General features: G+C 36.7%; 1 protein-coding gene across 1 annotated transcript in view; it reads left to right on the forward strand.

Annotated features, from left to right (window-relative positions):
• The window catches only part of DNAH9 (dynein axonemal heavy chain 9), a 235,061-nt gene that overhangs the window by 15,127 nt on the left and 203,242 nt on the right, over positions 1 to 16,692 (forward strand). The window contains exons 7-17 of the mRNA XM_087955634.1: positions 4,994 to 5,161; positions 5,307 to 5,423; positions 5,718 to 5,868; positions 6,500 to 6,614; positions 7,674 to 7,742; positions 8,987 to 9,113; positions 9,365 to 9,620; positions 10,371 to 10,612; positions 12,168 to 12,303; positions 13,045 to 13,241; positions 13,336 to 13,760. Of these exons, the coding sequence (XP_087811760.1) occupies positions 4,994 to 5,161; positions 5,307 to 5,423; positions 5,718 to 5,868; positions 6,500 to 6,614; positions 7,674 to 7,742; positions 8,987 to 9,113; positions 9,365 to 9,620; positions 10,371 to 10,612; positions 12,168 to 12,303; positions 13,045 to 13,241; positions 13,336 to 13,760 (2,003 nt within the window). The remainder of the gene's footprint in view (positions 1 to 4,993; positions 5,162 to 5,306; positions 5,424 to 5,717; positions 5,869 to 6,499; positions 6,615 to 7,673; positions 7,743 to 8,986; positions 9,114 to 9,364; positions 9,621 to 10,370; positions 10,613 to 12,167; positions 12,304 to 13,044; positions 13,242 to 13,335; positions 13,761 to 16,692) is intronic.

Here is a 16,692-nt window from a genome sequence, read left to right on the forward strand (position 1 = left end):
GCTTAGATACTTTTTGAATATGGATTTAACCCTCTTCTGAAAACTAATTCTGTGTTCAAAAGGAGTTGGACTAAATAGAAGTCAGCTCCATGGCGAAGCACAGAGAGATTGCTGGCTTGTTTCTGGCTTTCTCATGTTGTCGCTGCTTCTCCCTTCCCTGGTCAACTTGGGTTGTTTTTCTTTCTTTTTTTAAATAAAGTTTTATTTGGGTTTTCACACATACAAAATACAAGTAAAACATCTTTTTTGAAAATAGCATGGTCCCGTGTTGAACTTCTTTATACAGACACAAAACTCAATTTCATGCTCCTTTTTGTGTTCTATTCCATATCTTATACTATTCTACATTTTCTATATAGTTTTTCCCCTCTTTTAATTTTCTCAATTTTATTTTGATTATCTCAATTCAAATCATTATATTTATATGTTTGTCTGTTCTGTTTCAATTTCATATTATCTTTTCTCATTAAACAAATTTTCTCCTGTAGTTACTAATTGGAGTATGACACCTTTATATCTTTTAATTACATCCATTCAACTCTTATTTAAACTTCAATATATACCTTAAGGTTATGACCTTCAATATAATACATAACTTCCAATCGAATTCTGCTTGGTACATTCTTATAATACACACTATATTCTTTTTTTAAAAAAAGATTATAAATATATGTAATTATAAACCCTCATTCCATTCCAATTCAGTTCTATCATTAATAATCATTAAAATCTTAACATCTTTAACACTTCTTTTCAATTAAATATCATACTTCCTTAAAAACACATATAATCTCCATAATTAATTTTTCCCTTATTTCTCTTCAAATATGTTTTGTAAATCATTAAATATTCATTTTGTTACATTTATTTATTGACAAGCATTCCACTGAATTACGATAGCTATTTTATCAGACATTTTAATCATACATTGTTTCATATTTTCTAAAATTATTTCTGTTTCTAATATAACAATACTATCTTATGTACCTTTGCAGAATCCCTTTTTCCATTAAATTTTCACCCATTATCTCTAAATAGGCCCTGTTTCTCTATATTTTGTTTCTGTCCTTTATAACTTCTTTTCCTTTCTTTGTTCCCTCTCATTTTCTCCCTCCCCCTTTTACCCCCTTGTCTCTCTACTTCTAATTCTCTCTTCTGCAGTTCCCTCTTCTGTTGCTTTCTGATTTTATACTTATTTTTCACTCTATTTTTTGGGGGGAGTTGTTTTTCCCAATCTTAAACTTTCCATTCTCTTCCCCCCCTTTCCTTCCCCCCCCACCTAAGATTACTTGTTCATTAAAGATGGCTTCTTCTTTGTCGCAATCTTCTTGTTCTGCAGGCATTTCTTGTTGTTTCTCATAATTCCAAATCTCCATGTCTAAAAACTGAAATACGAAGCCAAAAGAACCTCTCCCTTCTTGTGCATCTTCTTTGTACTTTTTAAGTTCCATTTTCAGTTCTTCTAAAAGTGGAGCCATTTTAAACAGTTTTAAACAACCACCCGATTGATTTTAGTCATTCAAATACAATAAACAAAAATCCAGAAATCTTCAAGTAATCCAAATAGTCCCGAGTTATATCTTCTTATTTCTTTTTCCACTTTCTCTTCCTGGGGTTTTTGTTGCAATATTTCAGTTAGAATGTATCTTTTGGAAGTCTTGTTGAGATTTTGCTGTAAGTTCTTTTTAATTCCAGGCAGTCTCCTCCCTTCCAGATCCTGCCCTTTTATTCTTTTTCTCTCCTTTCCTGTTTTCAAAAGCTTTTGATTATCCAGAAATCTTTATTATCCCTTTGACTTTTTATTTTCAGCATTAAATGCCTATTAATGTCAAAGTGGATTTTTTTCCAATTTCTTGCTTAAGTCTCTTAGCTGTCAGTATAGGAAAAGGAGAAAAAAAAACCCCAAATATTTTCCCTTTTCTCTCTCCTTCGCAGCTTAAAAATCTTCTTAGGGAACAATGTTATTGTTATTTTTAATAGTTTCAATTCCAGGGTACTTTATTTGTTGCTTTTGCTGTTTGACCCGGTCAACCACAACTTTCTCTTCTTATCTTCCTCCTGCACATTCTTTTCCGGTCAAGTTCTTCTTTGTGGTGGCCATTTCTGACCACCACTACAACTGCCTTCGGGAAAGGGAGTAATGGTCAGCTGGGGAGGAGAGATGCGGCTCTCCTCAACCGTGCAGGCAGTCTCCCCCCTCTTCACCACCTCTACGGGGTGGCTTAGCCCCGAAACCAGCTGGCTCAGGGCACTCCAGCGGCAAGCACGGATCAAAGCCTCGCAGAGACGAGGTTTCAGTCTGTCACCGAAGAAGCTCAAACCAAAGCTCAAATTGGGTTGTTTTTCAATGCATCAAAATACCATAAGTTTTGATAGACTGGGGAACATCTTTTCCTGGGGTCATATACAGCATTTCCCCAAAAATATGACATACCCCCAAAACAAGCCCTTAGCCTGATTTTCAAGCCTGCACCTAACAGAAGCCTACCCCCAAAATAAGCCCTAGTTAAATCCCACCCACTATCTGGTTGTACGAGGTGGGGCAAGGTGCATGCATAAAAATCAAGCTAGGGCAGGGGTGTGGAGCTGTCCCATGCGCCCCACACCTGCTTTGGATCGCTGCAGCCAGGCCTCCCACCCCCAACACCCATCCCACTGCTGCCCAACTTCTGCGGACGCACACCATGTGGCATGTCGCGCTGGTGCTGCCACTCATTTGGTGCCACCCTGAGACTTGTCATGCAGGTGCTGCTGCTCGCAGCAGGTCACTGCGAGGCTCATCCTGCCAGTGCTGCTGCTTGTGACAGGTTGCCACATGGCTCATCCTGCCGGTGCTGTTACTTGCAGCAGGATGTCGCAAGGCTCACCCCGCTGCCACCGCCGTTTGCGCATGCAACAATGCAACACACTATGCAGCCTCCTGCCATGAGTGGTAGCACTGGCGTGATGAGCCAGGCAGCGTCTGGCTGCGAGTGGCCGCAGAAGAAGTCAGGCAGTGGCACGACAGGTGTCAGAGCATGGGAGACCTGGTGTGGTGATCTTAAGGTAAGCGGGTTGCAGTAATATTTTCTAATAATAATTTACTAATTTTTACTGCTAGGCAGTAAGCTATTGTGTTTGTGCATCTGCTGATATCGTAAAATAGGCATTAGATGATTTACTTTGTATCCAGAATTGAATATAACCATTAAAAAAAAACTATTGCAAATTATATCATACTTGTCCAATAAGGGCTTCAGCTTAATATAAAGTCTCCACTGTATTCTTATTTATGAGAATGTAAGTCTGTTTTTTAATTAGTTGTATGCTATTTTCCAATCCACCCCCCTTACAAGCAGCGGTTACCTGTTTGAAGTTTAGCTTACAGATAATCAGAGTTGGAAGGGACCTTGTAGTCCAACCCACCGCCCAAGTGTGAGACCCTACACAATTTCTGACAAATGGCAGTCCAATCTCTTCTTGAAACTCTCAAGTGATGGTGCTCCCACAACTTCCAAGGGCAAGCTGTTCCATTGGTTGATTGTTTTCACTGTCAGAAAGTTTCTTCTTATTTTCCAGGTTAAATCTCTCCTTGTACAGTTTCCATCCATTATTCCTTGTCTGGCCTACAGGCGCTTTAGAAAATAGCTTGACCCCTTCCTCCCTGTGGCAGCCCCTCAAATATTGGAAGACCTCTATCATGTCTCCCCTGGTCCTTCTCTTTACTAAACTAGCCAAGCCTAGTTCCTGCAACCGTTCATTGTATGTTTTAGTCTCTAGTCCCCTAATCATCCTAGTTGCTATTCTCTGTACTTTTTCTAGAGCCTCAACATCTTTTTATAGTGTCGTGACCAAACCTGGATGCAGTACTCTAGGTATGGTCTTACTAAGGATTTATAGTGGTATTAGTGCTATTAATAGCTTATTGGCCCTTATCTAGCCCATTACAGATCTAGGCACTTCTATTACTTTTTCTGATCCAGATGGAAAGAAACAAAGTTTCTTGATTGCTTTTTCAAAATTTTAGATGATGAGGTAGAAAGAACACTGTGGGATTTTGAAGAGAACAATATTTCCTCTGACTTTTAGTTCAATATATTATATATAGCTCCATTAAGTGCAAATACCCTTTGCAAACATAATACAATAAATATACTTAATGCAAAGATTTTAGCCTGCAGAGTCAACATTGCTTGTGCTACTTAGGTTTAGTCTGTAATACTTACGTTTATGAAGTACTTTATATTTAGTACTTATGTTTAGTCATTGAGTCCCAATACGATACACCTGTAGAAAAGTTTTATAATGAATTCCTACCTCTTGGCAAAATATGTCCAATAAAGTAAAATACATATCTACTATCATATCAAACTATTAGAGGCAGAGGAAACAAACAATAAAACTTGTATAAAAATCCATATATTAGAGTTGGACGTCCCTGTTTTATTCTGAGAAAATTTGACCTTGTTAGCAGTGTACTTGTAAAATATTTGTGGCATTTATTTATTGATTATAATTTTTATGTTTTTATTGTGTTTGCTGCCAGCAGAGACAGGATCCTATGGAAAGTGTGGAGAGCCATTAAAGAGAAAGGCAACAAATTGGAGGATTTCTGTTACATATATTTTTGTATTGATGCATGAAATGGCTCAGGGTTACAGAAGATGTTCCTTTTGAAACATCTTAGCCTTAGAATAAGATTCAGTAGTAATAATTTTTTAAAATATCCTTGATCAATATGGTTGTGTATCAGCACTGACAGCAATAGCACCTGTGACTTATGCTACCTTCCTCTCTCTGTCAAAAAGTCTGTCTATAAATTGATAAATACAAATGATCATGCTCAGAAAAACATGTAATACATTAGGGATGAGAAATAAATTATGTGAAAAAAGTTTTGGGTATTTTTTTTTTTTTTTGGCTTTTGGCTAGCTAATCAGTATGTAATATTGTTAAAGTCCAAAGGCCAGCCTAAATGTCAAGGATATAAACTGTGAATTGTTGATTTTTGTAGGATCTTCTGATGACAGTTCTGGATATAGAGAAATTGGAGAAGTTGGAATTTAGTGGCATAAAAGGCAAATCTCTGAGTCAGCAAGTCCTGAGTATGCATGAAGAATTCCAGGAAATGTATAATGTATTTTCAGGACGGACTTATGACTGTCTGGATGTGGCTAATACGGTGGGTGATTTTGGAGTAGAAGCTCTGTACCTTTGCTAAAGAGAACTTCAGGGGTTAAACCTAAAGTAAAAAGTATCTGGTGTTGAAAGGCCTGTTCAATCAGAAATAGCTTTTATTAATAAAAATATTTATTTGGTTCTTTTAGGAGTTTGAAAATGATGTGTGTGACTTTAAGAGAAAAATGGAAGATATTGATCGGCGGTTGGGGACTCTTTTTGCCAAAGCCTTTGATGATGCAGCTAGTGTGGAGCATGCATTCAAGGTTTGCAATTTGTTATACTGAGCTACTGCAGAACAAAGGAAATGTGGCCTAGTTATGTTTAAATAATGACAAATGCTCAGATGAGGTACTAGTTTATGGATTTTTATATTTCAGTAGATGCATACTTTATTATCAGTCAATGTTGGCCACAGCGTTGAAGTAATTACAATTTTATGCATTTTGATAGCTAGTTCATTAAGGAAAATATGTGAGCAATGACAAGGATTCTTGTTTGTAAATGATGATTGCAGGACATATTCATTTTCTTTCCTTTTTTTCTGTGTGATAATGTAGCTGATAGACATTTTTGGAAGCCTCCTGGATCGACCAATGATAGCAGCAGAAGCCTATGATAAATATAATTTTCTCATCACAATGTTTGACAAAGACCTTGATGATGCTAAATTGATCTACCTGAAACGTATTGAGGAGGAGACAAACATAGGTACATGTTTAAAAAGTCTTAATACTCAGTTAACAGACAGTGTTAATATACATTGGTAAATTGATCTAAGCAATTTCATTTTCTAAAGTTGCCATAAGGATCTATTATCTTACCTAATTTTCATTATAGCTAGTTTTCTTTTATAGATTAAAGATGTAACAAACAGCTAGGCAAAGTGAAGACAGTGTAAAAATAACAATCTACTATGTGTTATCTCAATATCAGGTTATCCAACCGGGCTTCATTTAATGTTCATTCCCAGTTGTATTTTGTTTTAGGAATAAGGGCTCATGGTTCTTTTTTTAAATTGTAGATTGTTAAATATCGGTGTGATCAGTTGGAATTCACTTTTATGGGAAAAAGACCTTTTCAGGCGTTATAATATCAGGGTATTTTTATGATTTCAGTGGACAATTAATTATTTTTGGAAAACTGATCCTTACAATGAGTTGGATGGTGCCAGGGAATGTGTCTATGTCATGTATTTAGTCAGGGACAGCATTTTCCCTGACTGAGATTTTTGTTGGATGTTAGGATTCTTATTGGTATTTTAGCAACCTACATTATTAATACTAAGCCTACTCAGAAAGTTGGTGTGTTTTTGAGTTTCAGGCTGAATTTTGTTTCTCAGGGTATTCACCAGTGCATAAGAATATGCCTTTGGTGGCTGGAGGGGTTCAGTGGGCTCAGGAACTAAAACACAGGATCAAAATCCCATTTAGTAATTTCAGACACCTCAGTTATTGGTGAGTATCTTTATTTCAAAGAAAAAAATATTTATTTTGCCAGACTTTCTGTATCAGTGTTCTGCATGAATGTTAAAATGACACTACTTGACTTTACAAAATAAGTTTGAAAAAAGGCTTTTGGCTTAGTCTACACTTTTTATTCTTTCTAACTTGATGGAACCCTGGAAAATGATTATCTAAAAGATTTGAGACTTGATCCATCTGTCTATCTTTCAGTAGGCTAACTCCCCCCCCCCCAACAAAACAGAACAGGAACAATGTTGGTATGACTAGAGAAGCCAACAACAGCAAGCAATATTAAAAATGTGCTGGAGTCTCCTATGGTTATGTGACCCACAATGGAATGAATGGAAAGAATTTTTTATGGCTTCTGTCCCTTGTTCTAGTCTGACTTATTGTAATCCTAGTGAGACCTCAAAGGATTTTGTCAGGCATTTGTGGCTGGTGGATTGTTGAGAAGACCAAATAGCTGATGAAGATCCCACCTCTATATTAGAGTGTTGAATATTTTTCTCTCTGTTTTTGTCATATCTCTCGAAAAGATATATAACAAAACATTTAATTAGATACAGGTTTGAATTGTAATTATATATAGATTTGAATTTTAATGATAAAATTCAACACTGTTCAATGATAACAGTGATCTATCTATCTATCTATCTATCTATCTATCTATCTATCTATCTATCTATCTATCTATCTACCTACCTACCTACCGACCTATCTCTATATATATCACTGTTATATAATTGAGAGTCATTTTTATGAAATGAATAGATACATAAATAGGGTTATTTCAGATTGGTTCATATTCTTCAGTAGCAGAAAGGAAAGATAGGACAACTGAAGACTATTATGTAGATTTCTGTAGGCCAAACTACTGTGATGTAATCATTGATACGGATGGACCTATGTGAACAGTTTGAAAAAGAAACAAATTCTTTGGAAGAGAATCATTAAGAGAATGATTAAGATCATATGTAACTTAAAATATTGACTAGCACATAATTTCAGTCAAATTATCAAGCCATAAAGTTTGATGCATTTTGTTTATAGTTCCTTAGATTCTATGGAAGGCAAAAAAATGGTGCAAAAGTATGAAGATTTGATCCAGTTATTAGAAAGGTAAATGTGTTTCATTAGAGCATATTAAAAGAATAGATTTGCCTTTGCTAAATTATTTTTATTGGTTTGGTGCAATATGTAGCTAATAGGGGTTTGGGGGTTAATTTTATCCAAATATTTTTTTCTTAGTTGCTTAATTAACTAAGTTAAGTGTCTTAGAAATGTTTTTTACACATGTGATATCAACATTGTAATATGATACTGAAGGCCCTTTGGGAATAATAAATAAAAGCAATGACGATGCTACCTGGTATGGGTAATGAAATGTCTGCAAGAAAACAAGCTCAGAGTTCACCAAGGACCCCTCATTTCAACCCTGAGCTACAAATATTCTCCTTTATTAATAAATAGCAATAGGAATGAGCAATGAGCCATGGTGGTGTAGTGGTTAGAGTGCAATACTGCAGGCTACTTCTGCTGATTGCCAGCTGCCAGCAGTTTGGCAGTTTGATTCTCACAGGATCAAGGTTGACTCATCTTTGCACTGGGTAGACCGGGGCAAAGCTACGCTGGCTCTTTGCATTGGGTAGGCCAGGATGACCCTGCGGGTTGGATCCGACCACATCGTGGGGTGGATCTGGCCCATGGGCCTTGAGTTTGACACCCCTGCTCTAGACTAGTCAAACCCTAATCCTGCAACCGTTCTTCATATGTTTTAGTCTCCAGGTCTTTAATTATCTTAGTTGTTTTTCTTTGCACTTTTTCCAAAGTCTCAACATCTTTTTTGTTGTGTGGTGACCAAAACTGGATGCAGTATTCCAGGTGTGGCCTTACTAAGGCATTATAAAGTGATACTAATGCTATACCTGATTTTGATTCTATGCCTTTGTTTATACAACCAAGGATTGTATTGACTTTTTTGGCTTCTGCAGCACACTGTTGACTCATATTTAAGTGACCATCCCACTAAGACTCCAAGATCCCTCTCACAGTTACTGTTTTTGAGCCATGTTTCTTGTGATTCAATTTGCAAATTGGATTGTGTTTATATGGTGTAAGTGAAAAATAGCTGAAAGTTGATTGAGAAGCAACCTTGGAATCTTCTAGCAGTGGTGGTTATTTGGAGAAATGACTTTGTAGGAAGGAGCCAAGTAGTTTTCTAGATAGTAGGGACAGAAGGGCAAGCACTTCCACTTACAATTTTTTACTTCAGCTTTGCTTGCAATATAGGCAGGAAATCTCTTCCAATAACACTGTTGACCGTGTATAGACAGTGTTGATATGATTGTTTGGTCTTCTGGCAGATATCAGGAGAAGCTGTATGAAGACTGGTTCCAGACTGTCTCTGTGAAAGCTCAGTATAATCTCACTCAACCACTTATCCAACGAGATCCAGAGAGCAAAATGATTACTGTCAATTTTGACCCTCAGGTAAGATGAAAGAATCTTCTGGAAGACTTCTCTGGTTGATCTTCTGGAAGACTTCTCCCTCTTCTTTTTGGCAGAAACAGGTGCAGGAAACTTTCTCCCTGTATTCCTATTTGGTTATTCAGGAAGTTCTATAATTGAATCTCTAAATAGATATACAGAGAGAGAAGAGAAGAAATACAACTTTTTATAGAAAAAAAGAGGATGCCAGTGAAAAAGTTTCAAAGGTTTTATTTTACTTTGTGATTTCCTAGTTGGTGTCCGTTCTAAGAGAAGTGAGCTACCTTGGAGAAGATCAGATTGGGAACATCCCAGAAACAGCAGCAGAAATATATTCATCTAGGGAATCCTTCAGGCAATTAGTGGCCAACTTGGATTTAATGGTTACTTGGTACAACAAAACATTGTGCACTGTCCTAGAGGTGGAATATCCACTCATAGAGAGTCAGTTGCATGAAATTGATATTCAGCTGAAAGAAGCAGAAGAAACATTAAATTGGAAAACAAAAGGTAAGCTCCACTTGTAGAGTTGCATGTGATAGGAATAAAGCGATTTCTGATCTTTTAGCCGAGCTGGGTCTCCTTCAGAAAGCTCTCCTTGCTCACCCTTTATCCTCTGCTGATGAATGCGGATGTTACCAAAGTGGGTGAAAAAAACCCACATACTTTCTTCTTCCTGGTGTCCTCTGTGCACTGCAGTCACCTGGTGTCTACAGTGCTTTGTCCATTTCAACCAAGTATTAAGGGAGAACTTAGCTTGAGTGTTGGGGCATTTATTTTCCTCTTTTAATAGTCAGGGAACACAAGTCTTTGGCATTTGAAAAGACCCCAAGAGGGTAGAAAGAGAAGAAATATTTGGAGGATGGGAAGTGATGCTGGTGCTGATTCATTTCTGAGTGGCTGGAATGGAATAAATGGGTAAGATTCTCTTCTAAAAATTAAAAAAAGTAGTAATGGTAGTTGTAATTAAATGTTGAAGGTTGTATAATACTGAGAGATATGTTTTTGACCTTCTGTATTAGATTATTTTTGCTTTGGCAAAATTACACTGTATTCATGCAAAGGCTATATTTATGTAGAGAAAAACAGCTCATGTTCAGTAACATTTTCTCGCAATTCATTTGTTTCCTAAGGGAACGCCATCTGGCCTTTCAGTAAGAGCACAGCAAGAAATGATTTTTTCCACCTCAGTTTTATAGATGGGATGACTTGTCATTGTTAGCTTCTTAAAATGTTCTCCCTTGTTGCTTTTATTGGAAGGCCTTTGGGATCGCATTTCACACATGGTTAACAGTGTTCGAAATCTTGAGCAAATGATTCAGAAGACCAAAGACAACATCGAGGAAGTTCAGAATATGATGAAATCTTGGGTCTTTCCAGTTTTTGAAAGAAAAGATGGGAAAAAAGAATCTCTGCTAAACTTGGATAATCAGCATGAGCGACTGAACAAACACTGTAAACTCATTACAGATTCAGGCCATAAGATTCATTTTCTGATTAAGGTATGATAATGCATGTATGGACATAATTAATCTCTTAGAAAAAGTCATCTGTGTTTTGTTCCCATGACCAAAAATATTAGTTATACACATGAAATGTCTCATCCCTGCTCTCATTTTAATATGCATTTATATTAACATTACACGAGGAGTGCCAGGTCAGAGACTGGTAGCCACTTTCATCATATACACCTGTTCGCATTTTGAGCAGGTTGGGATATAAGCTACACCTACAAATCAATATGTCTCTGATTAAACAGAAAGATTCTGAAATTGTATCTGGAATAGATGTTTCATTATTCTGTGTAGATTGATTTTATTGCATGTATTCACAACAAAACAAAATATGTAAAATACGGAAGTACAAAAACCTACTAAAAATATAAACTTAGAAGAGACAACAAAAAGTCATACTACTCAGAATGAAGAGGGGAAAAAATCTGGTAAATACTTTTTGTATTTTCCCTCTTTTTTGTATATAACCTATTTTTGGTGAACTAGTCTCATCTTAAGACCACGAAAAACCTATTTGATATTCTTTAAAACTTGTTAAAATTTTATTTTATTATTTTATTCAGAATTTATAAGTTACCTGACTCCAATTCTTTATTCCTTATATTCTTGTAAATTGTCAAAAATTATCTTAGTAAGATTCTTCAATTGTCAAGTGATTATTGGTTTAGCCTCCCAAATACTTCTTCAATTATATGCAGAATTGTAGGGTTTGCCAAAATTGCCAAAAGATTAGGTCCAAGTTGGGAAAAGGTCAATTAAAAACATTAAGGTAGCTTTTAGGCAATGTTATTCTTTTTACCCTCTTTAAACGTCTTCAAGGCATTATTACTAATAATCAGATATAAAATATTACTCCCTTTTTGAGCCAAACATAAAACAAAAACATGTTTCTTCACTATTGTTAAATATGAATTATTCCAGAAAATCAACTCAAATAGAATCTTTATTATGGTCAAAAACCAGCATAATCCAGATAATCAATTGATTGTGAGAACAAGGGTCAAACTTAAAATCCTCTCCTCACAAACATCTAAATATGTCTTGCTGCCTTTAATGTTTGGAAGATAATGAAATTCTAAATAAAATTGAACCAGGTTTTCAAAGGATAGTCAGTAGAAACTCTGGAAAAATGGTGGTGGCATGATTGCAAAAGATTCATAGGAAGAAGATCTCAGATCCACTTAACATCTTCAGATAAAAGATTAGGCAGCAAATGAGGAGAGAAGGTACTGAAATATTTGAGTATTGGTATTAGGCACAATTAGGGATGATCTGGAGTAATAGTTCCTGTTCTTTCCTTTATGCAAGCTGAAGCATCATCCTTAAACACTTTTCAGGCTACTAAATATGCAGGGCCCATAGGACATATGATAGCTACAGTCACACCAGAATGTATGATTCCCTTAAGCAGTATCAGCTAGATTAAAAGAAATATATTGAAAAAGTAAAAGGGAATATTAGGTATTGTCATTTCTACCTTTCCAATTAGTGCTGAGGCAAGTTCAAAGCACATGTCGTTTGATTATGATTTCTTTATATTTAGGAAAATTTAAGACTCTTTGAAGCAGACCCATCTTCAGATGTATGGAAAGCTTATTTGGAGCATATAGATGAGATCATTCTGGATGGATTCTTTAATGTCATTGAATGTTCGCTTAAATACCTTTTGGAAAATACAGGTGAACTTGTCCTTCTGGAACAGACTCCTTTCTCATTTATTTGGGGAATGGTTTTTTCAATACTGTTGTTTCTATTGTGAATATAATGGAGGCAGAGCGAATATTGGAACTTCATGTTCTAATCCAGATGCAGTGTGCAGAATTAGGATTACAAGAGATCTGGGCTGTGAAAACAAGACTTTGTAGCTGGATTTATTTTGCTGTGATCAGAAATAAGAGTTTAAAGTCGAAGGTATGAAACACGCCCCCCCCCCCCGCAAATTATGCTGATCTCCATATCTATTCATTTAACGCAGTGTAGAGGACATAGAGAAATGGCCTTGAAGAATAGGAGAAAAAGCTGCTACCAAAGCAATGGTCACATAAATGGATCTTCAGCCTGGGCCAAGGAACTAGCTTGAAAAGCATATCAGACAAGCCTCATCCTTGTTTCCATGAAGTTAAAGTGAAAGGGGAGGAACATTCAGACTTCTGTTACGATAAAAGTAGTCCTGACTTACATGGCCTCGTGGACCAGTTGACCTTGTACTGCTGAGATGCTGCTTGCTTCATCCATGTTAGGCTGCAGTTCCTAGACTTTATAGCCAGCATGGCCTTTGTTTGGGCTGTCTGAGAACTCTAAAAATAGTAATCCAAGATATCTGAAGCCTGCCCAGCTGTGGAAAGTGGTAGTAGTGTTTCACTGCAGAGGTGTGAAGGAACTGTCAGTAGACCAATTACATCTGCCTTCTTATCCTGCAGAGTCCAAGGCAGGCAATGCTCCTCTTTTCAAAATCCAGCTGGAGTTGTCTGTCCCTGAGATGATATTTCGTCCTTCCCTGGATGCTGGTGCCAGTGATGGTTTCTATGATATCATTGAAGGGCTCGTCAATAAGATCTACCGGGTCTCTTCCCTGGTACCAAGGCTTGCAGATCACTGCACATTTCCTCATTATCAGGTTTGATCCTTGGTGGCCATAACCCCATATTACATGTGAATCTGTGCCTCTACTCTTCTGTTTAGTTCAGGGTTGTATTTCTGCCTCCTGACAGGCTGACATGGAGGAGATGGCTGACCTTGCTGACATGCGCCAAAGTTTAATGGGGCGTATCCAGAAGATGATCTCAGCTTGTTGCAACTACCGCAAGTCCTTTGACCAGTACTCCTATCTCTATGTGGATGACAGAAAGGAATTCTTACATCAGTTCCTCTTATATGGCCACGTTCTCACTGCAGAGGAGATAGAAGTCCATGCGGAGGAAGGAGTCCCAGAAACCCCTCCGACACTCCAGCAGTTCAGAGAGCAAATAGACTCTTATGAGAAGGTCTATGAAGAAGTGAGCCACCTGGAACCAGTCTGTGTCCTTGACAGCTGGATGAAAGTGGACGCCCGCTCCTTCAAAGCATCTCTTCTGGGTGTAATTAAAAAATGGAGTTTCATGTTCAAGCAGCATCTCATTGATCATGTGACCCACAGGTACCACAACTTTTCTTGCTCCTCTTGGGTCTCTTATGTTAAGTAGCAAATGTGGTTAAAAAAGGAATGGATGAACATCTAGACCCAAGGCTTCTTTCTTGTGGCACTCCAGTGTACATCAATCCAATTTTAAAATAGCTGGCATTGTGGTTTCCCTCTCTTTTCAGGAAGCAAGTAGGTCCAGTAAATGTAAGTTGTACAAAAAAATGGTGGTGTTTAAGAAAAAGTCCAAGAATTCCCTCAATATCTTGTAGTTCGGCCCATTTCCTCCCATTGTAACACCAGCTGCTTGTTCATGCGTGTGTTACAAAACTTGACCAGGCAGAGATCAGTTTGATGTTCTGTGAATCATAGTGTTTTTCTTCTTTGGGATCCTGTTGAATGTCATTTTTCTGGATTTTCTCGATTTAAAATGACCATAGATGTAATGTTCTCAATCAGACTTATTTAACTCATGGCCATTTTTCATTTGTCTGTTTTTAAAAATGTCCTTGAATGCCTTCAAACCAATTCTTCTATTCCCACATGGAATCACTTTTGCTTATTTGTTTGGCTTTTGAATTAGTTTCAGAGATCTTATTTCCATGATCTTTTAAGTGAGCATTGTACATATAGCAAATGCCTATTTGCTGGAGTGATTTCTACTTGGGTGGAATTAAAATTCACATATGATTGGAACAATTAGTACAGTTAATACCCACACTAACAAATAATGAGAAGAATTAGTTCAGGCAATTACAATTACTACAATTCCAAAGATATATGCATGAGAAAAAAGAAACTATGGGGAAACAATTATACATTTTCCAAAGGGGGAAAGCTGTTTAATTAGCATGACCAATGCCTAACAAATGGATAGCATGCTGATTCTAAATATTCTAAATATTAAAAGGTTTTAATTTTAACAAAAATAAAGAAGGTAATATAACATGTAATAATTATGGGTTGGAAGATTTTATTAAGGAAACATTAGAGACTGGATGATTGTGGAGACTGGGGAATGTTTTATTAATGGTAAAATTGAAAAGATAAATAGAAAAGTAGAGCAGCATCAGCTGATCATTACTTTTCTCAAAGAAGACAATATAAAATAATTTATTCCCAAGTTGTACACCAACAGTAGACTGGAACTGATGCATACAAGCTACCTTTAGATCAAGATAGGGAAGTTCCAATCTTTGGGATTGATTAGCCATTGTTTGCCACAGCTTTGCAACCCCTTCACCTCCAGAATCACTGTAATTACTAAGTGTTACTATGCACTTAAATGAATCTCATATTTTCTAAAATATGCCAGCTGGAGCACTTCCTAAAGTTAGGTCTGATTATGGAAATCTAATGTAATCTAATGATCTGGGGAGCATTAGTTTGATGGATTCTTCACTAGTTTTTTGTTTTTTTCTTTCTTGTAATTGCCTCATCCTATGCATAATTTCATGATCTGAAGGGATAGGCAGTGTCACCATTAAATGTCTTCAATGCTGGTTTAAAGTCCTTTCTATTTTTGTGTACTCCCATGGTTATGCTTTAAATGTCATGACTAATTGTTGCAGCAAAACAATAATCAAATGACAATGACTGAATCTTTGTTGAAGGGATAACAGTACAGCAATCTCTGTGAGGTCTTGTGGGATATAGTTGGAAATATCATGCCGTAATTGTAGTTTATTCTTGGATAAAGTGAGGGACACTAATTATATTTCCAAATTATGAGCATAGAATCATCAAAAAAATAAAAATAAAATATGAAATGAGAATGTCTGATTATTCCCAAGAGAAGATCATGCCATAGTTTTTCAAATAATGAGTAACTTCAGGAGTTCTGTAGACTTACTGGCATTTTATTTTACTTACATTAACTTTGAATACATACATTTAACATGTTTTGGATTTCAGCTTTCAAGAGTGGAGAAGAATGAGCCCAAGGAACATTGCAAGCAATTGCCCATCCCTTTTAGGAAAAAAATAAATAAACATATCAAATATGTTTTCTAAAAATTGGATCTTTTTTCTGAGAAAAAAAGATCCAATTTTTATTTTGTCAAATCAATTATGTTTCTTCAGTGCAAAAAGATGACCAAGCTGCTATTCTTTCTTTAGAATGGGAAAAGAGCCATGTAGTCCTTTTTTGTCCATGTGGTTTAAAGAAAGAACTATTTGTTTCTGTGGCTTTCCAGCAGTGGGCATTTCTTGATGTATTACCTCTGAATTGGAGGCTGGGACTCACCCCACTTCTCTAGCCTGGCTAAGGCCTGTTGAGCCGATAGCCAAAAAAAAAGAAGAAGATCACATATAGCTTTTAAAGTTATGTTTAGATGGCATAACAGAGACCATTGTTTAACACTTACCATTAGAAAATTAATTCTTACATACCTTACTATATCAAGTCTCCTGGTTCCACCTCTCCATTACAAATGGAGTTTGAATTCAGATTTATTTCAGGGCCAATGCATATTTAGAACTAGCCTGCTGGCTGATAGACATTCTGCTGTTGGTGAGGGTGTAAGTTTCTCAAAATTTATTTAGCATATGGCAAATACATGGACTTATAGTAGTTCAAATGTTAATGTCTAGCCCATCCAGCCATTCAAGGACTGGGTGGTCTATGTTGAAAAAAATCAGACATCAGGCCGGTGTAAGCCCTTGATGGACAGTTTCTCAAAAGATTCACGGGCATGCCTAGTATCTATGATGTCAATCTACATATTTTATAATCCCACCTTTCTACTTTATCAGGAAAGATATCAATTAAAACAAATAATGTATTTTCCCGCTTCTATTCAATTGTGTCCAATTCTCAGAGACTGCCTGGACAAGTCCCTGCAGTTTTCTTGACAAGGTTTTTCAGAAGTGGTTTGCCACTGCCTCCTTCCCAGGGCGAGAGAAAGTGCCTGGTCCAAGGTCACCCAGCTGGCTTTGTTCCTGGACTAGT

Source organism: Notechis scutatus, chromosome 2 (genome assembly GCF_049901735.1).
Source record: "Notechis scutatus isolate UNSWTSFEM ecotype Mainland chromosome 2, rNotScu1.2, whole genome shotgun sequence".
In the NCBI taxonomy this organism is placed as follows: Eukaryota; Metazoa; Chordata; class Lepidosauria; order Squamata; family Elapidae; genus Notechis; species Notechis scutatus.